This window comes from Oryzias latipes, chromosome 6 (assembly GCF_053564925.1).
Source record: "Oryzias latipes strain Hd-rR chromosome 6, Olatipes_Hd-rR_3.1".
Classification (NCBI taxonomy): Eukaryota; Metazoa; Chordata; class Actinopteri; order Beloniformes; family Adrianichthyidae; genus Oryzias; species Oryzias latipes.
In genome coordinates, this window is record NC_136242.1 from 34,233,176 (window position 1) to 34,256,517 (window position 23,342).

A 23,342-nucleotide genomic window follows, 5' to 3' on the forward strand; every position below is an offset into this window, starting at 1 on the left:
GGGGGGGGGGGGGGCTCACATTTCTCTTACTTTCTTCTTCTTCATGTCATTTCTCGCTCTGTCTCTCCTCCTTCATCTCCCGTCTACGTTTCCAGATCAGGCTGAGCTCTTCAACAGGAGAAGAAGCTATTCTTAGAAACCTGGTGGTGGGGGGTGGGGGGGCATGTCGGGGCACGCGGGGGCAGCAGGTCTCTCCCCTCGTTGGTCTGGAGACCCTGATCGGTTTCCTCTGCGCTCAGATCAGCTCGGGCGGCCGTCAACAAAAGCCTCATTCATCTCCATGCTGCTAATGGGGCTGAAATGACAGGCGTTCATAATTCAGGAGGCTTTTATTTTGCTGCTCCGCTGCTTTCCTTTTGTCTCCTTTTGAAGGATCTTTTCCATCAGCTTCATTGTTCGTTTCGTCTGGATGTCTCACATGAAGCTGGACCAAAGCTTTAAGCGTTGAAGCCAAAGGTTCAGTTTCATCTCCATATTGTGACGCTGATCATCTGTGAGGACCAGTAAGTCAGCAGGTCTGACTGCAGGCGAAGCGTCGCAGCCTTTGGCGTGATGCTGCACGGCGTGGATGGGGTGGAGCCAAAGGAGAACCTCCTCTGAGATGGTCGACTTCTGGACCATCTCTTCCTTTTCAGCCTTCAGGTTCTCTGTCATGGAGGGTGTGAAAGCAGCCTTGATGGGGGGTCTTTCTTTCTTTCTTTCTTTCTTTTACTTTTTTCAAACAACACAAACACAAATGAACAAATCCACACAATGGTTTCAAACCCATAAGACAATCCGGTGTGTTTGAAAAGGACTGAAGAGGAATCTTGTCTGATCTCACCTCTTTTTACAACACTTGATGCTCATAATTCAACTTACAGATATGTACAAAACATTCACCGTACAATTCTGCAAGGCAACTTTGAAAAGTGACTATTTTTTTTAAATCGTTTTCTATTAATGACTTCTTGTAGATTATTTTGAATACATATAAACTTTTGCTTTCTTTTAAACCTTCATCCAATCCGTTCCATAAATCCACACCACAATTTCATAAACACATTTTCTTTGTTGTGTGAATGCTCTGCTTTTTGAAATTCAGTTGTTTTCTTAGATTGTAACTCTCATCTCTGTCTTTAATGTAAGTTTATATGAAGTAAGTTGTAACTGGTTTTATACGTGATGAGAGCCGTTTTCAGTTTCACTACATCCGATAGCTTCAATCAACCTGACTTTAAAAATTGTGCGTTCATATGTGTCCCATAATCCACTCCATCAACAATTAGAACAGCTTTTTTTTGTAAAACATACAAACACTAGAGGTGTATTTCCCCAAACTTCTACACTGTACTGCAAATATGATAGTATTATGGATGAGTATATTAGTAATAATGCTTTGTGAGAGTATGACGCATTTTTCCCAGTTTAGCTCTGATCTGCTTTATTTGTGGTTTCCAGCTGATTTTGTCGTCCATAATTACTCCAAGTTTCAGTCATTCTTTCCAAAACATGATTATCAAAAGCAACTTTTATTTCTAAATCTGCAGGAATGTGTCTATTTCCAAAAATCATGAATTTAGTTTTGTTAACATTGAGAGTTTATTTTTGTGGAACCATTGTTTTACTATTCCTAATTCTGTATTTACTATGTTTACTACTTCACTGAGGCTCTCTTCTGTATAGACTATACTTGTTTCGTCGGCATATAAAAAGTATTTGAGTGTATTTGTTACCATGTGGATGTCATTAATGTAAAGGATGAACAGGGAGGGGCCTGATATTGACCCTTGTGGAACTCCACAGCTTAAATTTAGCAGGGATGATTGACAGTCCTCCAGTTGGACAAACTGCTGCCTGTTATTAAAGTAACTGTTTAACCATTTCAATGCTGGTCCTCGTATTCCATATCTTTCCAGTTTGTTTACTAAAACGTTGTGTTCAGTTGTGTCAAAAGCCTTTTTCAGATCGATGAACACTCCTACTGCGAGCTCTTTATTGTCAGTGTCATTTATCATTTCTTCGGTTAGTTGTGTAATCGCCATGGAGGTTGATCTGTTTTTTAGATATTAGTTTGTGTTTTTCTATAAAACTTTCCAGCCTCATGAGGATTCCTTTTCCCAGTATTTTTTAGAACTGGCAGAGTAAAGACACTGGTCTGTTATTTGTTAGTTGGTGTTTGTCCCCTGATTTGTGTCATGGAATCACTTTGGATATTTTCATTTTTTGTGGAAATGTTCCTGTTTGAAAGGATAAATTGCAAATGTAGGTCAGCGGGTCAACAATGGAATCAATGACCTTTTTTTATCACCAACATATTAATTCTGTTTCAGTTTGTAGATGTTTTGGTTTAGAATTAGCTGACGGTTTTTATAATTTCTTATGCTTCTATGGGATTCATATAGATGGGGGTCTTGGTGTGGTTCAGTGGTGGGGGTCTTGGTGTGGTTCAGTGGTGGGGGTCTTGGTGTGGTTCAGTGGTGGGGGTCTTGGTGTGGTTCAGTGGTGGGGGTCTCGGTGTGGTTCAGTGGTGGGGGTCTCGGTGTGGTTCAGTGGTGGGGGTCTCGGTGTGGTTCAGTGGTGGGGGTCTCGGTGTGGTTCAGTGGTGGGGGTCTCGGTGGGGTTCAGTGGTGGGGGTCTCGGTGGGGTTCAGTGGTGGGGGTCTCGGTGTGGTTCAGTGGTGGGGGTCTCGGTGGGCCTCGGCTCTTCAGTTGCTGGGTTTAGTTTCCTCGTGGTGCTGAACTGGACAGCAGAGACCTGTTTGGCGCTCAGATGGAGACGTTAACGTCCTCGGCTCTCCTCCTCTTCCTCAGGTCGATGGATCTGCCCGTGCTGGTGGGAGACCTGAAGCTGGTGATCAATGAACCCAAGCGCCTCCCGCTGTTTGATGCCATTCGACCCCTCATTCCTCTCAAACACCAGGTGGAGTACGACCTGCTCACCCCGAAGAGGTCCCGGTACGTCCAGCGTCCCACCCACAGCATCAAACCCCCGTCCTTTACAGGGCTAAACCTCAGAACCGTGTGCTCTGTGTTCCCCGACCCCCTGATGGAGCAGGAAGCTGAAGGAGGTGCGCTTGGACAGAACCCACCGTGACGGACTGGGCCTGAGCGTGCGCGGGGGCCTGGAATTTGGCTGCGGTCTCTACATCTCACAGATCGTTAAAGACGGACAGGCTGACAACGTCGGCCTTCAGGTGAGTCCACCTTTATGTCTCTGAACAAAAATTTGATCTCAGTTTTATTCTATGGCAACTTTTTATTTATTTATTTGTTACAATGGTTTTTTTGTGTGTATTTTATAAACTTGTCTTCTTATCACCTTGGGCCTGATTCCCTGAAACAATACCAACAGCAGCCACTAGGTGGAGTAAAGACCAGCCTTTGGTGTCTCCAGTTTGTTTCAATCAGCTGGTTATTAAAGAGAAATCCTTAAAATCTGTGCCTTGAACCGAAATAATTTCACAGCAGACCACACAGATGCAATGCTAATTACTGCAGGTGCATTGTGGGTAATCTACAGTAAGTTCAAGAGTTCTCCAATCAACAAGATAACATCTGTGGCACTAATAGCATTGATTGAATGTGAATAATGCCTTAATGAGTGGATGAGTAACATGATTACAGGATATTTAGTTTTTCTGGAGCTTCTGGTTCTGTGTTTCTGTTTGTTTGAGTGGAAAACTGGAAATGAGAAGGTGTTCCACCATCAGGACCGGACAACATCTTTGTAGATCTCCTCCAGGTTTCATGGATGCCTGCATCCCTTCAGCTCGGACCTGGTGGAACAAACGTTTGAGGCCGCGTTATGGTTCTCAGAATTATTCCTTTGAACGGCGTCTGACTCTGCGCTGATTCCAGGTTGGAGATGAGATCGTTCGCATCAACGGATACTCCATCTCGTCCTGCATCCACGAGGAGGTCATCAGTCTCATCAAGACCACCAAAACGGTGTCGCTCAAAGTTCGACGTGCGTCAGCCGTCCTGCGTAAAGCGTTCCGCCGTAACATTCATTTGAATTGTTAGTTTTACACGCTTTGCTGTTTTGCAGATGTGGGGATGATTCCCGTCAAAAGGTTGGTCTTTCTTTTTCATCCTGTCATGAATTGATGTGAGGAGGTCTCTGAGGTCTTTGCTGCTTCTCCTGTCGTTGGTTCAGCTCCTCAGAGGAGCCCCTCAAATGGCAGTTTGTGGATCAGTTTGTGTCGGAGTCCGGGGTAGGACGTCCTCTTCATCCTCGTGAGTTTTCCGTTTGGGCGGATTTTCTTTTGTCTACTCCTCATCTGTGCCGTTCCAGGAGAAGAGGAGCAGCATCGCTGGTTTGACATCAATTGGTGGGAAGGAGATCAAGGAGAAGAAGGTCTTCCTCAGCCTGGTGGGGGAAAAGGGCATGGGCATCAGCATCTCCAGCGGTCCCACCCAGAAACCTGGGATCTACATCAGCAACGTGAAGCCGGGCTCCCTCTCAGCTGAAGTCGGCCTGGAGGTGGTTTCACCAAAGCCTTCCGAGCTTCAATGAAGCCTCAAGCTGGAGGCACTGATGCTCTCCTGTCTGACTGCAGGCTGGAGACCAGATCGTGGAGGTGAACGGCGTGGACTTCACCGCTCTGGACCACAAAGAGGTGACTTGGATTGGATCCGCGTCCTCTGCGATGCTCGCTCCTCCATACATAATGTGGTGCTGCGTCTCCAAACCTGAAGTCTGGTCTTTTCGGGGTTTCAGGCCATCAAAGTCCTGAAGAGCAGCAGAAGTCTGACCATCACTGTCCTGACAGGAGCCGTAAGTACCAAGTGTGAGGAGACGAAGTACAAACTTTGATGTTTTCGCTGATCTCGTGTTTCTATCAATACTTATAAAAAAGTAACCGACTCCTTCTAAAGCAGCTCCCCCCGTGGAGGTGGGGCGGCTCCCTCTGTGAGGGCGTCCCTCTGTGTTGGTGGCCCTCTGTGGGGGCGCCCCTCTGTGTTGGTGGCCCTCTGCGGGGGCGTCCCTCAGCGGGGGCTTGTCTCCATAGGGGTGTCTCTCCATGGGGGCGTCCCTCCGTGAGGGTGGCCCTCTGTGGGGGCATCCCTCTGCGGGGGTGGCCCTCTGTGGGGGCGTCCCTCTGTGTTGGTGGCCCTCTAGGGGGGCATCCCTCTCATCAGGGGCTTCTCTCCATGGGAGTGTCCCTCCATGGGGACGTCCCTCTGTGTTGGTGTCCCTCTGCTGGGGGGTCCCTCAGCGGGGGCTTGTCTCCATAGGGGTGTCTCTCCATGGGGGCGTCCCTCCGTGAGGGTGGCCCTTTGTGGGGGCATCCCTCTGCGGGGGTGGCCCTCTGTGGGGGCATCCCTCTGTGTTGGTGGCCCTCTAGGGGGGCATGCCTCTCATCAGGGGCTTCTCTCCATGGGAGTGTCCCTCCGTGAGGGTGGCCCTTTGTGGGGGCGTCCCTCCGTGAGGGTGGCCCTTTGTGGGGGCATCCCTCTGCGGGGGTGGCCCTCTGTGGGGGCGTCCCTCTGTGTTGGTGGCCCTCTAGGGGGGCATGCCTCTCATCAGGGGCTTCTCTCCATGGGAGTGTCCCTCCATGAGGGTGGCCCTCTGTGGGGGCGTCCCTCCGTGGGGGTGGCCCTTTGTGGGGGCATCCCTCTGCGGGGGTGGCCCTCTGTGGGGGCGTCCCTCTGTGTTGGTGGCCCTCTAGGGGGGCATCCCTCTCATCAGGGGCTTCTCTCCATGGGAGTGTCCCTCCATGGGGGCGTCCCTCTGTGTTGGTGTCCCTCTGCAGGGATGTCCCTCTGTGGGGGCGTCCCTCTGTGTTGGTGGCCCTCTGGGGGGGCATCCCTCTCTGCGGGGGCTTCTCTCCATGGGAGTGTCCCTCCATGAGGGTGTCCCTCTGTGGGGGTGGCCCTCTGTGGGGGCGTCCCTCTGTGTCGGTGTCCCTCTGTGGGGACATCTGCTGCTTTCCAACAAAGGAAGGTTTTTTTCCAGGTGAATTTATGTGTGTTACTAAATATTTGATATTCATATAAAATACAATTTTTTTTGTTTTCTATCATATACTTTTTTCTGAGTTTGTCTTTAAGTTCATGAAATTGTGGGTTTTCAGTGGTTTTCTGTTTCCTAGTGAAAATATTGTGCTCATTTATCCTCATATCATTTAAGGTGAAATAAAGTATTTCAACAACAGAATAACTTTAGTAGAAATCCAGCAGAAACATCTGCAGCACATGAGCAGAACTGAGTCAGAATTCAGTGTTTTTTTTCTCCAACGTGAACAGATGGGATTTCCTGCACTGCTGCTTTCCTCTCATGTTCACTGACTGTTCTCCTGAACTCGATCCCGTGGTGCGGTGGCTTCCTGTGGTCCAGCTTTCAGTTCTTCTGCAGGACTGACGGTTCCTGCTGCTCCTCTTCCCTCCTCAGCCTTGTCATGCAGGCAGGGGGGGTCCATGTGATGAGTGACGGCGCTGAATGCAGACATTAATCAGTGTGACTCGTTTGGGCTGATGTTGAGGTGATTGCAGAGCGAGGCGGCGGCACTCTTCATGCTCTGCATTCTGATGTTTGTTCAAAGCCGCGGGTTTGATGACGGTTCTGGACTGTTGGTCCACAATCAGACGAAAGTGAACCTTTTATGTCATCCCTGCAGGGAGGCACTTGGGATTTCTGCCGAACTATTGTGGGATGAGGAGAATTTTCCGTGTTTTGGTTTGATATTGAAGCTGAGAGTTCTTCATCACATTTCGGATCATCTTTCCACTGTAAATAACAGACACTTCACTCCTTAGTGCAGCAGTTTTTATTACACTTTTAATAAAGATCTGACAGAGGTGACCAAAGTCCTCCTTCTGTTCCTGCCCCCCCCCCCCCCCCCCCCCCCCCCCACATTGTCCCTCACTGCCTTCTCCTGCTGGTGTCTCTCTCAGGGCAGCGAGCTGTTCATGACGACTGAGGAGCGCCTGGCGGCGGAGGCGCGCCGGGAGCTGCAGAGGCAGGAGCTGATGCAGCAGAAGAGGACGGCGATGGAGACCAACAAGATCATTAAAGAGCAGCAGGAGAAGGAGAGGCAGTGAGTAATGAGGACACCAGCCGGGACGTTCGGGACTCGTTTCCAGACCTGCTCGCTTTAGGCTCTGCAGATCACAACATGTTTGAAGGAACGGATGAAACCTGCAGTTACAACCAAACCAAACTCATGAGCCTCCTGGTTTCCAAGCCTTTCTTGCAGCAGACATATTGATTTATTGACCTTTTAGCTGCTGAATGAACTCCCATACCTTCATTATTTAGTGCTTGAAGAGACCCAGCTGATCTGTTGAAAGGATGATTTTAATGATTTGTGTCAGCAGCATTTTTGTGTTTGGTTGGAAAGCTGATGTGTTTTCTCTCCAACATTTTGGTGAAATCAGGCGGTTTTGGAACAGGAACTGCTCTGTTCTGTCACTTCGCTTTTAGTTGCTTTATAATTTTTAAGAATAAGGATTTTGTGAGGAAACAGGAAAACAAAAAAAGGTCATCCTACCTTCTGTTATTCACCACAATTTATAATTTACCGGTAAATCAAATCACTCAGTTCAGGTCTCAAATACAGTCAGTGGAAGTAACAAGAACAACTTCCACTTCAGCAAAAACAAACTGCATCCACCGCTGCCTGGCATAAAAAACCTTTGGGAAGAAGAATTGAGCCTGGGATCCTCTGAAGCCACAAGCAGCTTTCTTGAAGATCTTGTTTGATGAAAGAACTTCTTGAAAGTCAGCTCTTTTTTACGTCTGCAGTGCATGAAACATGAAATGAGGCTTGTGTGTTTCACAGGAGAAAAATGGAGATCGCTCAGAAAACTGCAGAGGAGGAGGACAGATACAAAAGGGAGATGGAAAAGTATGCAAACATTTGTTTCTAAAGTCTGAAATGCAATTAGACGTGACACTCTGAACCATCTCCTCCACCTCTAAAGGATTGAGGCTTCAGAGAAGAAGCATAACAGAGACTGGCAGGAGGACTGGGGAACCCAGGACCGGCCGAAGAGTCCAAGGACCCCCTCACCTGCCCCACCGGGGATCAAAACCACCCCGTCTCCAAAAGCCCGGAGTTCTCGTATGAGCAGACTCTTCTCTCTAAAAATGCATGAACCCTTTTCCTTCGGGACTTTTCCGTGACTTTTGTCCCGTCTTTTCTCTGTGCATGCTCTGTTCCTCACCTGCTGTGTGCTGTGCTGTTTTACCACCTCCTCTCCACGCTGATGAAGCCACCTTCACAGATGAAGATGAGGAGAATGAGCACGTGAGTCTGCACATGAAACTGCGCAGCCGCAGCAGCCATAGACGGATGTTTGTGCACAGAGACCAGCGTTGGGTTTCCTTTGACAACCAAAATGCTGCTTCATGGTTAAACGTTTGTCCTGCTCCTGTTGGTCAGAGACGAGCAGCAGCTGATGTTTGTTTTGGTTTAGGGTGAGAAGCTGCTGTGGACAGAAACGTGCTGCAGATGGTCTGCAGACGTGCAGCAGACGTACCGCAGACGTGCTGCAGACATGCTGCATAAGGTCTGCAGACATACAGCAGATGTGCTGCAGACGTTCTGCAGACAGGCGGTGGCTGGTCTGCAAGGTCTTTCTTTAAAAAGGAAGAAACTGTGTGATGTTTGAACCTGCAGGTTCTTGGATTTTAACTTGAAATGTGACTCTTTCTCATCTCCATCCGTAGCGTTTGGCTGGTTTTATCGCTATGAGGGGAAACTTCCATCACTCCGTAAGGTATTTTCAGCAGTTTGCAGTGTGTGAGAGGGACCAGAAACCTCTAGACGATTAGGAAGACGTCAGTCCCAGTATCTCCCAGTTGGTGCATGCCATGCTGTGTGATTTGCGTTGTTCATTTATCGGCGTTTTACTTGCATTGGTTGACGGTGCACCTCAGAAAGGAGAGAAGAAGAAGAAAAAGAAGAAGAAGGTGTCCAACACCGACACGCTGCAGGAGCAGAAGAAGAACAAGAAGGAGATGGAGTTTGAGCTGAAACTCGCCAAAGAGAAAGAGGAGATGTACGAACGAGAAAAACAGCTGAAGATCAATCGGCTGGTCCAGGAGGTACGAGAACACCTGGAGTGGGCGGACGTAAAAACGAAGCGAACATTTGTGTGGGTGGAGCCGTCTGGTTGTTGTGAGAAGCTGAGACGGTGTCACTCTTTGGCCGCCGGGCCTCACCTCCATCCCAGGTTTCAGAGACGGAGAGGGAGGACATGGAGGAGTCGGAGAAAGTGCAGCACTGGGTGGAGCGTCTGTGTCAGACCCGGCTGGAGCAGATCTCCTGTGTGGAGAACGAGTCATCGGAGGTAAAGACGGAGGTCCGTCCAGGTCCGAGTGAATGCGCTCAGAACTGTAAGAAAAACCTTCATGAAAGCTCAAAAGAAGAAAAACCCCAAAACCAACAGGACCTGGCTGCAGGTGCATTCAGGGACTGCGTGGAAAACGGCGCTCTTCGTTTTCCACGCAGTCCCTGAATGAGGTGTTCTCGTACCTCCTGCAGCTGCGGGGCGTGATGGTGATGATGGTACTTCACATGTTTGGCTTAAAGATGTTCTGCAGCAGAAGATCTGAAGGAGTTTAAACGCAGGTCTACTGGTGGTCTGTGTGTGTGTGTGTGTGTGTGGGGGGGGGGTATTGATCAGGAAGTATTGATCCGTTTAGTGAGGTTCGTTGTTCTTGATGAGGTTCTGCTGTGACCCAAAGCTCTCCTCGCCGCGCTCTCCCGCCTCCGAGCCGAAGGTGAAGCGCTTCGCTGGGGGCCTCCACCTGGCCACCACCGACCTGGATGACATCAACCTGGACCAGGTGGACCAGAGCCTGAGGGGCCCCTTAAAAAAATTGGCCCCCACTCATCCTGGCACCAGCCAGCTGCCCCCTCCGCTGCCCCGCCCCCCGCCGTCACCGAAGCTGAACCCGACCGCCCCCACCCACCCTCCCAGCGCGTCCCGACTGGCTCCGCAGCGCCACAGACCCCCGTCTCCCCCCGCCGCCGTGAAGCCCGCCTCCGGCCCTTCAGCTGCCACTCACAGGGGGCGCATGCCCCGCCCCCAGCCGTCACGGCCCCCATCCTCCCACTACCCTCCCCCCTCCCAGACAGCATGGCCTCCGTCGTCTCCTCAGCCCTCACGCCCTCCTCCACCTCCACCCCCGCCGCCCCCTCCGCCCCCACCACCCCCTCCCCCACAGCATGCAGAGGTCCCCCACGGTGGTTACCGCCATCAACACCATCACCTCCAGCATCCTCCCAGTCCTCCAGAGCACAGGAGCGAGTGGGAGACAGGCGGTTATCTCCCCAGGGGGGGGCTTTACTCCTCCAACACCAGTGAAATGTCCTACCCCCCCAGCCCTAAGGTCAGACTTCTGCATGGCTTTGGTTCTGTGGTCTCGTTTCTCCTCGTAGCGGCTTTCTGCTGTGAATTTGATGCACAAATCCAAGCAGTGACTTTTGACGTGACTTTGCTGGGGAGGCAGCCCCCCCACCCCCCAGCCTGAGTGTGCTTTGTTCTGGTGGGTGGGTGGGGTTTAAAGAAGCGCATGTCGTGTGGCGTTGGAGTGTTTTCAGCAGCAGTGATGCTGTGGCATTTGCTGTGCCGTGGGGGGGGGGGCTTAAACTCTGCTCTGCTGGGGTGCAGGTGATGAGAAACACCTCCCACGCCAGCCGCGTTTCCACTTCAAGCAGCATGCTGGTGAGTCTCGTCTGGTGAAGACGGCGTCCGTCTTTTGGCGTCAAACGTTTAAGCTTTGCTTATTTTAATTTTTTTCTCTGGGGGGGGGTAAACCTGATAGCAGCTGGCCCCCAGCCCTCCCAACCAGAGGCGACAGGTGACTCCTGTAATGTCAAAGCCCGTCATGCTGCCGCAGTCGCAGACTCACCGACCAGAGCCGCACAGATCCGCCCACCGCCCTGACGGCCTGGTAAGAGACACACAGTTAAGCCCCGCCCCTCGTAGTCGCCCTGCTTAACGAGGCAGAAGAAACGGTTTTCCATCATCTGCCGTGGATGTTCCAGGTCAGGGAACCAACCGGAGGTCTCCCCTCTTTTTTTGAGCTGCTCTGACTTAATGCAGTCACACCTGAGAGACACCTGAGGCTTTTAGCGAGGAGAAAGCTGCTCCTGCTGCTCCTGCTGCTCCTGTTGCTCCTGCTGCTCCTGCTGCTCCTGCTGCTCCTGCTGCTCCTGCTGCTCCTGCTGCTCCTGCAGGAGGAAATTCACCTCCACTCTGAAGGGTATTTGTGTCATGGGAGTCTGCAGCTGCAGAGACGATGTTCCTAACGTGGTGTTCAGGCTGGACTGGAAAAGGCTGAAACTGAACCGTAGTAGAAACGATGGCGTCTTCCTGCTGGTCCAGACCTGAAGCTCAACATCAAACAGAAGCTGTTTTTTAAGGATCTGTCTTTCTCTCCGGTTTTTGTGTTTCAGCCTCCAGAAATGCTGAAACGGATGGTCCCGTTTAACTCCTCCTTTAAGTCAAACAGCAAACAAGTAAATCCACGCAGCTCCTGCAGTCCTCCTGCTCCTCCTGTCTTGACCCGTCTCCACGCTCGCAGACGCCGCTCCGGTTGTCTCTGCGGGCGGCGGCATGGCATGCATGAGTTTGCTTTGATTTGGAGCAGATGCCAGCGGCCGTGGCCCCCCACAGAAGGCAGGAAGCTCCTCTTCCTGAACGGTCTCTAACATGGACAGAACAGCATGAAATGATTGGCGATAGTTTCAATTCCGTGTTTTCTAAATTACAAATGAGTTTGTCAGTGGAAATCTTTTCCACAGCTGCTTTGATCCTGACGGTTCCTTCTGTGCCGCCTGAGGTTCTGCATGGGGGGGGTCAGACCTTCTGTCCGTTGTCCTACTAAGACCTGGTCTACGTGGCCCTGGTTGTTGGGTCAGATGGATCTGCTGATTGGAGCTTCGTCCTCACATCAGTTTGGGGGGCGAAGCTCCACCTGGACGCTGACACACAGATGGATGGATCCATGTTTGGATCCACTTTTGCTGGAAGCTGCTCTTCCTCAGATCATTGAAAAGCTTTGCTCTCCTTCCTTCTGCTCTGCTGACCTTCCAGACTGAGACTGAGAGTCACGGCAAACCTCTGAAGTTTGATGGGTTTTTTTCTCCTCGTGTGTTTCTGCTGCAAGGGACTGCATGGATGTGAGGTTCCCTCCATGGAAACACACGGCTTTACTGAAGGTTCTCTGCGTGTGAGCATGTTAGTAGAACGTAGTCGAGTCTTTCCTGGTTGTCAGAGGGAGAACCTCGCACTGCTGAAGGTTTGCTTTAACCTTCATCACAGCACTGGTTTGTCAAAGGAAACCCGCTGCAGCTCTGACTCTTCTTCCCCCTTTTGCTGTAATACTGAACTTAAACGGATTTCTTGCTGTTTTTTTCTCTCCCTCAGGAGTTTCAGAAGTATGTGGAGGACTTCGACCCGTACTCCATGGTACAGTATGGAAGGAGACCTTTCAAAACCAGAAACCTGTAGAAACTGCTGTGGATGTTCCTGAGCTCTGTTTTCAGGGTGTTTTCAGACTGGAAAATCCTTTGTTCCGGTCCCGAACCTCGCCTTTGGTCTGTGTTCAGACTGGCATCAAGCGGACTGTTCTGTTCCGGGCCTAAGCTTGTGAACAAAACCACATGACTAAAGAGCTCTTCTGTCATTGGTCAGGAACTACGAGAGAAAGACAGACGTGCTGTTATTAAAACTTTACATGTCCATTATCAGTTTTGAACGTCTGGAACACGTTTTACTTGTTACTTTGGTTCGGCGGTTGGGGCTGCGAGGCGGTTACTGAAGCAGACGTGTGAGCTTTAACTCAGAGGAGGCTAGCAGCTGCAGCGATGAGGAGACATGAAGGTTCGCTGATGAGAGTTCATGACGTATAGATTGTCAGGAAAACAGTGAGAATGATGTGTGTCACGTTAAAAATATGTAAAATAGGTTTTCATGCTCAACATGACTCTGATCTGATGATGGTTAGAAAACCTGCTGGTTCTTTGCTCCTCTGAGCTTCTCCACGCTGTGTCCTCCTCCTCCTCCTCCTCCTCCTCCTCCTCCTCCTCCTCCTCCTCCTCCTCCAACAGTTCTCCTCGGAGCAGATCGCCGGCCGGGATGTGAGGCTGCTGAGGATCAAAAAGGCGAGTTCAGCTGCTCCTTCAGAACATCTTTAACGTCTCTTTCGGGTTCTGACGTGTTCTTGTCCTCCAGGCCGGACAGCTGGACCTGTCCCTGGAGGGGGGGGCTGACTCTCCTTTGGGAAAGTTGGTGGTGTCATCAGTTTATGAGGGCGGAGCGGCCGACAAACACGGTCAGTGCCTGACCAGAGCCATGCAAGAGAAGACAGGAAGTGACACGCACCGACTTCCCCTGATGGAATCAGCTGACTCTGTTATTGTGTGTGTGTGTGTGCGTGTGTGTGCATGTGCGCAGGGGGGATTGCTCCGGGGGATGAACTCATGGCTGTGAATGGGAAGATCCTGCTCGATGCCTCATTGACAGAGGGACAGAACTCTCTGGCGCGGGCCTGGGGGAACGGCGGGGTACCGGTCCAGTTCTAAAACAGCAGCTCGCATGTTTCTTCACTGCAGGATGGTTGACGTTTTTTTTCCCCCCACCTCCAGGACTGGATCGATGTGGTGATCGCAGTTTCTCCTCCGAAAGACTATGAGGATGAAGTGTAAGCATTGCAGTCAATATTGACAGTCTGCTGAAACGCCGGCTGCAGCGGTGCATCATGGGTCGTTGGTGTGTGCGTGTGTGCAGCTGTAAGTCAGCGTCAGTCAGTCCTACCGTGAACAGAAAGACGTTTGAAGGCAGCGCAGCTCTGTACAGACACGGCTACGTCCTTCAGCACTAGTGCTTCCTCTCTGGTAATCACCTTCATCCTCCTCTTCGTCCCACGGGGGGGGAGGGGCGGCGGCGTGTGGTGTGGCACTTGTTTTTGTTTGGGCCGCTCTATGAGGACATGTGACAGTCTCTGCCATCAAACTCTGATGGTTCTGGTCTTGTTTTATCACCAGAAACGCCCAAATTTAAACGGGGCCGCTAAATCCAGGCCTAGTCCAGACCGGTTCTGGTCCTGCCGGCCTCCTGCCGCCTTCAGCAGACCTGCTGATAGATGCTGTTCCTCTAGACTGTTACATCTTCTGCAGCCCCCCCCCTGTAAAGGCATGGACCAGGTTGGTTTTTCAAGCCTCCACCCAGGTTTCTCCAACTTTTATTTGGAAATCCACCATCGTATTCAAAAGAAATCCCTCCTCTTCCACTCTTTTATACGTCGCTGAAGGCTCAGCCGCGGCGTCAACTCAAGCAGTGCAGGAGTAGGTCAGGGGGCGGAGCTTAAAGCTCAAGAGCAAAAGGCAAACCCTGGAAGGCGACGGCCTTCGGGAAGAGATCCTGCAGAGGTTTCTTCACCTGATTCTGTTTGGCTGGACGTTCACATCAAAGCACCGGAAAGGCCGAATAAAATATGTATTTAATGTTTTTTAGATTTTGTAAATCAAACTGAAGGGGCGTGGATCATATTTAGTTCATTCAGACCTTTTGTTTTATCTTTGAAAGATAAAAAACCAAGATTTAAACCTCTGATTTCTGCCAACATGGGTTTGAATTAAAAAAAACAGGATGTTGACAGAAAATCTTAATTTTTTTCTGTAAAAATTGTATGAAAAAACATTTCAGCTTTGCCATAAATTCAGCTTCAAGATAGTTTTCTCAAATAATCATCTGTAAATACTGAAAACATTCTTTTATTTCAAGGATTCTATACATATGTATATAGCGGTTAGTTATGCTGTTAATACTCTCAGCTGTGCAGACTTCTCCAAATTGTCGGCTTTCCCGCCTAAAGATTCCAAGAATGAATGAAGAAATTTAGAAGAAAAGTCTGGAAAAAACAGCTTTGGAGTGTGAATTATTGTGAAGCAGGAAAGGTTCCCGGACATCTCAACAAATGTGTGACGAGCTGCAGAAAACGCTGTCAGACATCTCCTTCCAGGAGAAAGCCTCTTCTTGAAGCGTGTCAGCCTTCACTGACTGTAGAAACTGTAGAAAAGGATGCGCAGAAGCAGATGGAAGAGGTGAGGGCGATCCACGCGCTGACAGGAGTTTTCTCACTGGAATCTGGTTCTAAGAGGGATTTTGAAGGAGTTTGCTGATCAACCGGCATGCGTGTGTTCTGTTGTGCTTCGTTTGTGGTGTTTGGATTTATCTGATTAGGGTCATTTTTAGACGTGAAAACATTATTTCTGTCTTTCTCCTGCAGGACCTTCTTCTAGTCTCGTCAGACGCAGTTGGAGGAGACCCGATTGATCCGCCTGGAGCTTCTTTCATCTCTTCTCTTGAAACGTCTGCTCGCTTCCACTTTTTCTCTCTCGGATCGAGCGTCTTGTCCTGCAGATCGACTCCGTCCGTCGATATTCCTCGCCACCGTCTCGGTGAATGTCAGAGGTTAATCCAGTCAATACTTTGTGTTTCTCACATGTGGATCCTGACGGTGGTGGAGCTCAGAGATGCTGATCTTTGCAAAAGTCAGTCAGTTAAAGGTTAATGAAAATCTGTGATCAGTAGAGCCTCTTCTGAGTCTGTAAGTGTCTAATAAAGGTCTGATTGAACAAAGAAGAAGCTTCTGCTCAGTTTCTGTGACCCCCCCAGAGGGACGTGTGTGCAAACACGCTGAAGCAGGGACAAGTCTGTACATTTTTGAACAGTTCCGCGGCTTTGGCGGCGTGTGAAGCCCTGCAGCCTCAGAGCACCTGGAACAAACATGTTTGTTCAGGTCAGCACGTCCGCAGAGGAGCTGCTGCCAACGAGGGTGGCCTTTGTTTGGCTCCATCTCCAGGGAAACAAAAGTGTCCATCCAGACGGGAGACGGTTGGTTTTCAGGAGATGAGGAGGCTGATTCATCCCGGCTTCTATTACAGTCCTGATGAGGGAGCAGCGACATGCCAGCTTTCACATTCTTCTATTGATTGTTCTCAGCTCTGCAGCAAATGTCATCACAAATTCATTCACACTGTCTGAGTTTAATGTTCTTTAATAATTGGAAAAGGTTCATTTTAATGGTCAGCATTACAGTTCAGGTCATTTTTATTCATACTTGCCTTTTGACATTCTTTGGAACTCTGCTTTAGACTTTGGAGGTTTGTTTTGAAAGAGTTTTACCAACAAGGCAGTGTCACTAATTCCCCAGATGGTCCCGCGTGGCTGTCTTTGGCAGCCTCATTGGGCCGTGATTGTCCACGCGGGACAGTGCTGGTCCCACGGACCTGAAAGATCCACAGAATCTGCCGTAAATCATCTCCGGGATGTTTTTGACAGTTTCCTGCTAGTTTGTAGATTTGAGGTCAAACTGTAAAATTCAGAGGGAAAGCGGAGCGCGCGTGCAGGACAGCATGCATGTGACAGATCATACGGTTATATAACGGCTCTGCGCGCGTCGAGGCTCCGGGTTTGACTCCGTGACCACCTGCTCAGGTTCATGACGAAGCTGGGAGGTCTGCCTCCGTGCACCTCCCCCTCCTCTTCCTCCGCCTCCTCCGTTCCCGGGTTCAGCACCTTGGAGAGCTCTCAGTCGTCAAACAAACTGCCGCGCGCTCGAACTCAGCATCACGGAGACAGGACGCGCTCCGGTTCCGCTCGGGAGGTTTTGCCGCGTTTCTCTTGTTGGTTGTCCAAATAACGGATGTGACGGAGCTGGGTGGGGGGAGTGTGGGAATCGGAGGACCGAGGCTGCACCCATGATCCCGCGGTACAAACCGGTGAGTGCAGCTCGCGCTTTGTTGCCGTGTTTCGGTGGTTCTGACAGCAGCGGAACCGCGGGAGCCTCGCGCGTCCCTCCGAGGCCCGCGTCACCCTCCGCTCCATGAGTGATCCCGGGTCACGGTTCGGTGAAACGCACGCAGCTTCATCCATAGGCGGCTTTTAAAAGAGATGATGGTCTGGGCGGGGGGGGCTCAGCCTCCCCCCCCGCCGCCACTCAGACATGAATGATTCATCCTGCGCCGCTAGCAGCAGCGCACTCTCAGGATCCTGACGCAAACGGTCCAGATGTGGCGCTGAGGCGCCGGGAAAGCGCGCGGGGGTGGGGGTGGGGGGACGTTGGCCTGTTTTTCCCGCCTCATCTCTTTATTATAGCAAAGGCCTCGTTTGCATTTTAACTTAAGAACTGGCGTGGAAATCCCATTCGGGATTAAAAAATCAAAACATGTAAACTATAACAGATGAACTCAAAAAGAAACTCATTTTAAAGGACTTTAGTTGAAATTCCGCGGTTAGTCTGCAGGTGTTTACCTTTTTAAGCCCCGCCCCCAGCGGTGTTCTTCCTGTCAGGAGCGAAGCATCTTTTCAGAAGCTGAAAGGTTAAGTTCTATTCAAACATGGACCGAATCCTCCTAAAACAGTCTGTTTACACTGTCAGAAAAAATGTGCAAAATTTGTACCTTTAGAGGTACAATGGCTTGTCACTGGGGCAGTACCCTCAAGGGTACAAATGTTGTACCCTTTCATATTGGTACGTATCTGTACCCTTCCAGTATGTACCTTTCAAAGGCAAATATGTACCTCTGTGGACAAAATTGTAACTTATAGTGCTATGGTACCATAATGTACCTTTAAAAAAGGTACAAATTTGTTCTTTTAAGGGTACTGCCCCAGTGACAAGCCTTTTGTACCCTTTGATGGCAAGTTTGTACCAGATACAGCACATTAAAAGACCAGTATACTGTTTATCACATTTATTAAACATTCAAAACAATTACAGTTCTGACATTACACAGTATGTACAGTATCACAACAGGATGCATATATTTACAATTATTAGCAATTTTACAATAATGAAAAATCTATATTTTTCCTTCAGTTCACATTGCATTCATTGTAACTATAACCTTAACATTTGATCAATTGTAAACAGCACATAGCACTTCAGTTAGCATTTTTAAACCATGAAATAAAACTTGTGACATTAACAAAAGAAGCACTAGACCTCATTTTAAGTACATCTTTTTACTGCATTCTACATTTTCTAAAAATAAATAAAAAAGTAAACTTATAACCAAGTTTAAATGCATAATTTAAATAATAAAATGCATAAATGTGATAAGATAATATTGATACGAATTCTAAAAAGGAGAACTATAAAACACACTAAAGATTAACAAGGATTACGTTTATGTCAATACCTAGTAGATCCTCTGCAAGCATCTCTTCTCTTGCTTCTTTGGAGACTTTGGCTAATGGAGCTTTTCTTTGAACAAGCTCAAGCACCTTTGGCACAATACTGGTAAACGCCGTCCTTGAAGCGCTGGCTTAAACTGACAGGTGATGGATGCATTCGGTCAACATCAAACAACTGAAAATTGAAAAAAATTAGAAAATTAATCATTCACTTTAAAACAAACAAAAGACATAAAACATTCTAATATTCTTTGTTGTCTCTTTCATTGCCATTTCCCTTTAGTGATGTCATTGTATAAATATTACTTGGCTTGAATGACTATATATTTATATATGGGTTTAGAAAATTACAATGTTTTTACAATTGAGTTAAAGCTGTTAATGGTCATTTTAGCAGATGTCTCAGCTTATATTAACATTCAAAATATATTTTAAGCTGAGAACTGATTTAAAATGTCACTGACCCGTGAGGTTGTCTTCAAGAAAGGGTAATTCTTTAGTATATCCTCTCGCACCTTGCTGTAGTGGATATGCAGGACATTCACATGACCTTCAACGGATGATGCATCCTCACCAATGACAGCAACCACCTATTGGATCAAATTTAAAAGTCCATATTTATAATAAAAAATACAACTGCAAGCACTGATACTGGGGTTAAAGCACTTTGAGATGATGTTTAAAGACAGTTTGTGCAGAGTGGTTTGGAGTTGATCAGAATTTAACTTCTGAGTTTTAGGCGGGGCTATTGACACAGTAGTTACCCTCTGCTGATGTCGGATCATCCCTTTGTTTACGCCCTCTCCCTCTAGCGTACAGTCCTTCCAACCTAAAACTAACATTAGTGGTGAAAGCAAAATGGTGAGCAATATTGAAGCTTTCCGGCCATAGTTTAGATCAAGCTCAGACAAGTATGATGAAGATGTTAATGGATCCGTTTGTCTGCAAGTGGACGCATCAGAATACAGCAGAGCAGAGGGACTCGGACCCACTTCATTTCATGTAGTGCGTCACAATAGAGACCTTCCTCAAACTGCATTTATTTTGTCTGTTCCTGATTCATCCCAATTTGAGTGAATACTCAGATGTGCAGTTTCAAACGTGCCCATCATGAGAAAAATACTGCGACATGTTAAAAATGGGGGACCCACTCCAATGAAAGTTATTTTTTAAAATGTAGCATTTTTATGATGACATATTGTTATAAGATTTAAGAATAAAACTGTGTTTCTGAATATTTATTTTCTCAAATTGGGATGAATCAGGAGCAGATGAAAAGACGTCATTTGAGAAAGCTTGTAGTTGTTACGTACAAGCTACATTTGGCAGGCCACAAGCTCCCTGCTCCACATGTCGTCATTCTCCTCGTCTGAGTTGGCATCTGGCTCACATCTATAAGGCTGGATAGCTCCAATATTGCACACCAATTCTGTTGCTTGGGGGTTGTGAGGGACTGTAAGGTAACGGGAGCGTAAACAATGGCATGATGGGAAGTTAAGGCCGGTTAACTCTGCAAAACAGTCCTGTCAAGAACTTGAAGGTGAATTCCAATTGAACTGCAGAAACCATGTCCCAGAAAACATTTTTCCCCCTCAAAAACTGCATAATCAATGTCTGTCTTTGTATAATAATAATTATATTATTATTATTATTATTATTAAAAAATGTTTTCAATTATATGGAAAACATTTTTTCAATATAATTGAAAAAATTGAAATGTTTTCAATTATATTGAAATGTTTTGAAATTGAAATGTTTTCAATTATATTGAAAACATTTTTTGGCTGGTGGGAGCGGGGATTGAACCGCCAACCCTTCGGTCATTGAACGACCCGCTCAACCACCTGAGCCACTGTCGCCCGTATAGTCAATATCTTGTTAATTATGCAGAGCTTTGTTGAAGGAAATACAGAAGAATTATATGCTTGTATGATGAGGACAGTATTCCAATGTGTTGTGACTCACTTGGTGCAATCTGCTGTTTCCCTAGAAAACTTTAAACTAGTTTGGATGATCTGCCATACTGCACTGTTTGACAACTAAACTGAATTGGAAAGACAGCCTGACTTTGAATGCTTGAAATGACTTTGTGAAAAGATTATTTACTTACTTTGGCAAGAGAGGTGTCTTCAAGTCTTCGTCTTGTTGTAGGACTGTGTTGTAATATTATGGTGTCATCTGAGTCCACTTCAGTATCTCCACTTGAACTGCTATTGCAGCTCTATGCAGGACAACTCGGCTGATCTGTCAAAGTATTAAAGCTTTCAGTTACTGTAATATTTAAATTAGTATGATAGCAAAAACAAAAAAAGTAAAAACAAAGATTTTTAAATACTGACCGACTTAACAGTTTAGCAGATTTATTATCTTGTCTAAGACAGCAATAGGACAAAAAACTCATACTTATTTGCCTGTGTTTTGTTCCCCACACTATCCTGTCAAATAAATCATTAACCCTTAGACTCCTATTGATGCAAATACATAATCAAAACTCTTCAGCTCAAAAATGTTCTTAATTTAGCATGTACTTGTAAGCAAAAACACAGATTATTTACCTTGGAAATAAATTCAGGCATCAAAGGGGAATTTACCCAAAACCATTCAAAACAGAATAGATAAATTACAATTTAAAAGAAAAACTTCACCTTCTGGATTTGTATCTTCGGCCAGACAAATTTCCAACACACCAAAGTTTGGGTTTTTCAACAGGAGATCAAAAACCTGCTCATCAACTTCTGTCTTTGAGTCATCAAACACTTTCAAGTCCAAGGTTGGGATGTTGAACTTTTTGGCAGCTGTGAACACAGCAAAATTATGTTTAGAATACAGCACAGAAATTATCTTTAAATTAAAAAGCAATTAAAAAAATCTGTTTGCATCACAGCTGACAGTTTATCCACAAAGTTGACTGATTCCTGTAAAGAAAAATGCTGGAAATTGTGATGTTTCCACTCACCGCATTCCCAAAAGGATTTGAAGGTCAGCTGAACTTCAAAACCTTTTTTTTTTGGCGTTCGACATGTTCACGCACAGCTTGCATCTTTCCTGGTGGGAAAAAAAAATATATTACAAAAAAAAAAAAAAACATTAAAACACCAAAAGGTACCAACAAAGCATTTATTCAGATCTAAGCCCTGTTCCAAATAAATGAATACATTTTAAAATAGTAATGGCAAATATACAGTTCACACTAGCTGCCACAGCAATGTTGCAGAATTTGCAGAACTGCTAAAAAAAACAAAAAACAAAAAAACACTGACGACAATGCACTGGCTTCTAAGGACCTACAGATTTATTTCTTGGAATTTCATTTAAAAAAATTGTTTTTTCCTGGTTTATAGATGAGTTTTTGGTATGGGAAATCGTGACGAGTATCTGGAATCACGGACCTCCATTTAAAAAAAATAATCTGCAGGAGAATGTTCAAAATCAACAACACAGTGTAAACTTCGCTTGACCAACAATGAGCGATCATGACAACCTAAACAGTCTGTCACTGTCTTGCATTCGAGAAATGGTGGCTGCGCGCGCACAGCAGCTACGGCAGGCTGACATATAAATGGGAAGGACTGCCATACTGCGGTGTAAAAAAAAAAAAAAAAAAAAAAAAAAAAGTTATGGGACTCCTACACATTACAGATTAAAATGATAAACGCATTGAATTCGACGGACCTGATAAATATCAGTAGGAATTATGGAGCTGGTCGTTTCAAAAGTAGCTGGCTTCCTTACTAAGAAAGACAGAAAGAAAAAAAAAAAGGGGGGGGGGGGGGGGGGTAGGCAACAACAACCGGTGCATCAACGCCAGCGTACATCGGTAAAACGGCGACAGAATTATCTAGTGATAAAATGTATATATTTCAATGTATTTAACGGAACGCGGTACAACACCAATAAAAACAACAGCTTAATTTATTTAATGGCTGCATTTAGCTGAACTTCAAACGGCTGAGGCTAACCGTTAGCAAAACTCCCGCTCGTAGTTTTCAATCTCCTCACAGGCACATACACGGTGGAATAGCAGCATTCCACTACAAAAAAGTTATTCCTTACAGATAAAATAACCGAACCCGATAAAAACAAGTTTCCAACTTATTTTTGAGCAATTAGCAGACTTACCTCAGTCACAGCCTCTATCTTCCTCCGGCCGCTGCGGGATAACAAAATGGCGGAAGAAACGAAACTTAAGAAAGTAGAGTGGGCGTGGTCTCGCTGGTTTACTCCATCATATTTCCTCTACGTTTTTACACCTACTTAAATAAAAATTACTGATGGTAACTCCGAAAAAAGTACTCTCTCATTTTTCCCGTGTAGGTACAAAAGCTAAAAGGAACTTACATGTACACATAATGTAACGTAGTAACAGAGAAATTTACTTTTTTTTGAGAATGTATGATTAGAAAAAAAATAACTTAAATTAACAGCTCAAAGACTAGAAATTTAAATTGAACTTAGGCCAAGTTAAAGTACACCATATAAGGTAAAAAACATCAAATAATTTTGTCTACATTGTGCTTTTGCTCTAAATTAAAGGCAAAACTTAAAACAGCTCTTATATAAGTAAAAAAAAAAACAGGCTCACACTAATACATGTTTAAAAGTTATTATCTTGATTCTCTGCACAATCAATAAAATATAACGTGCTTGTGTACTGTTCAGAACTAGTCATAAAAGATGTGTGGTCTCTTAAATATATTTGGTTATTTTGTGCATCTTTTCCAAATAACCAACAACGTATTAAATGATTTTGGGTGACGTTTCATACACTTTGAATTATTACTTTTGTCACACAAGTGATTGTACCTTTGTTTGTGGAATAAAGGGTCCAAATATGGGCCCTCTGATGGTTGGAAACATATTTGTACCTTTTTTATCCTTAAATGGTACATATGAGTACCCTAAGGTGTAATTATGACTCACTTAGGGTACAAATTCACCATTTGTACCCTAAGTGTTCACAAATGTACCCCAAGCGTACCCTTTTTTCTGACAGTGTACGGTTTGGTAACCAGCTGTCCTGGTTTTACCAAAGCCACCACACAACCCACACCATCACACCACCACCACCATGTTCTCGTCTGTCAGGTGAAGCCTTAGCTCACCTGGACTCTGTCTTTTTCACATTTTCTGTGGGGTTCATTGACTTTCTTGCGTTTAGTGTTTCATATATTTATTAAGTTTTCAGTTTTAAAACAGAAATTC

The 23,342-nt window shown here is 46.6% G+C and overlaps 2 protein-coding genes and 1 long non-coding RNA gene across 15 annotated transcripts in view; 2 read left to right on the forward strand and 1 right to left on the reverse strand.

The window, feature by feature from the left end:
• ush1c (Usher syndrome 1C) overlaps window positions 1-15,587 on the forward strand; it is a 26,397-nt gene extending 10,810 nt beyond the window's left edge. For 3 of the 9 annotated variants that reach the window (XM_023956143.2, XM_078949122.1, XM_078949121.1), the window contains 18 exons: window positions 2,793-2,936; window positions 3,037-3,175; window positions 3,840-3,948; window positions 4,030-4,054; window positions 4,138-4,195; window positions 4,276-4,464; window positions 4,541-4,600; window positions 4,702-4,758; window positions 6,879-7,021; window positions 7,766-7,831; window positions 7,908-8,047; window positions 8,199-8,233; window positions 12,366-12,407; window positions 13,049-13,102; window positions 13,173-13,272; window positions 13,395-13,504; window positions 13,586-13,641; window positions 15,229-15,587. In XM_023956143.2, the coding sequence (XP_023811911.1) occupies window positions 2,793-2,936; window positions 3,037-3,175; window positions 3,840-3,948; window positions 4,030-4,054; window positions 4,138-4,195; window positions 4,276-4,464; window positions 4,541-4,600; window positions 4,702-4,758; window positions 6,879-7,021; window positions 7,766-7,831; window positions 7,908-8,047; window positions 8,199-8,233; window positions 12,366-12,407; window positions 13,049-13,102; window positions 13,173-13,272; window positions 13,395-13,504; window positions 13,586-13,641; window positions 15,229-15,241 (1,540 nt within the window). In that variant the 3' untranslated portion in view covers window positions 15,242-15,587. Of the gene's footprint in view, window positions 1-2,792; window positions 2,937-3,036; window positions 3,176-3,839; window positions 3,949-4,029; window positions 4,055-4,137; window positions 4,196-4,275; window positions 4,465-4,540; window positions 4,601-4,701; window positions 4,759-6,878; window positions 7,022-7,765; window positions 7,832-7,907; window positions 8,048-8,198; window positions 8,234-8,655; window positions 8,706-8,865; window positions 9,034-9,161; window positions 9,279-9,675; window positions 10,369-10,604; window positions 10,659-10,758; window positions 10,888-11,392; window positions 11,456-12,365; window positions 12,408-13,048; window positions 13,103-13,172; window positions 13,273-13,394; window positions 13,505-13,585; window positions 13,642-13,727; window positions 13,835-13,984; window positions 14,144-15,228 lie in introns of all 9 variants that reach the window. The other 6 variants (XM_078949120.1, XM_078949117.1, XM_078949124.1 and 3 more) reach the window with 5 other exon arrangements.
• An 898-nt stretch (window positions 15,588-16,485) lies between these two features.
• The window catches only part of abcc8 (ATP-binding cassette, sub-family C (CFTR/MRP), member 8), a 52,214-nt gene continuing 45,357 nt past the window's right edge, over window positions 16,486-23,342 (forward strand). For 3 of the 4 annotated variants that reach the window (XM_023956138.2, XM_023956136.2, XM_023956139.2), the window contains exon 1: window positions 16,548-16,723. In XM_023956138.2, coding sequence (XP_023811906.1) covers window positions 16,703-16,723 — 21 coding nt within the window. In that variant the 5' untranslated portion in view covers window positions 16,548-16,702. Of the gene's footprint in view, window positions 16,724-23,342 lie in introns of all 4 variants that reach the window. The other variant, XM_023956135.2, reaches the window with a different exon arrangement.
• LOC110014639 (uncharacterized) lies at window positions 17,684-22,391 on the reverse strand. 2 transcript variants are annotated; one of them, XR_002873437.2, is made up of 6 exons: window positions 22,260-22,391; window positions 21,097-21,185; window positions 20,786-20,935; window positions 20,251-20,384; window positions 18,605-18,730; window positions 17,684-18,315 (listed from the first exon to the last, which is right to left on the reverse strand). It is a non-coding gene; the product is annotated as an uncharacterized LOC110014639 (long non-coding RNA). The 2 variants fall into 2 exon arrangements; XR_013656507.1 differs by having other exon boundaries at window positions 21,097-21,180; window positions 22,260-22,324.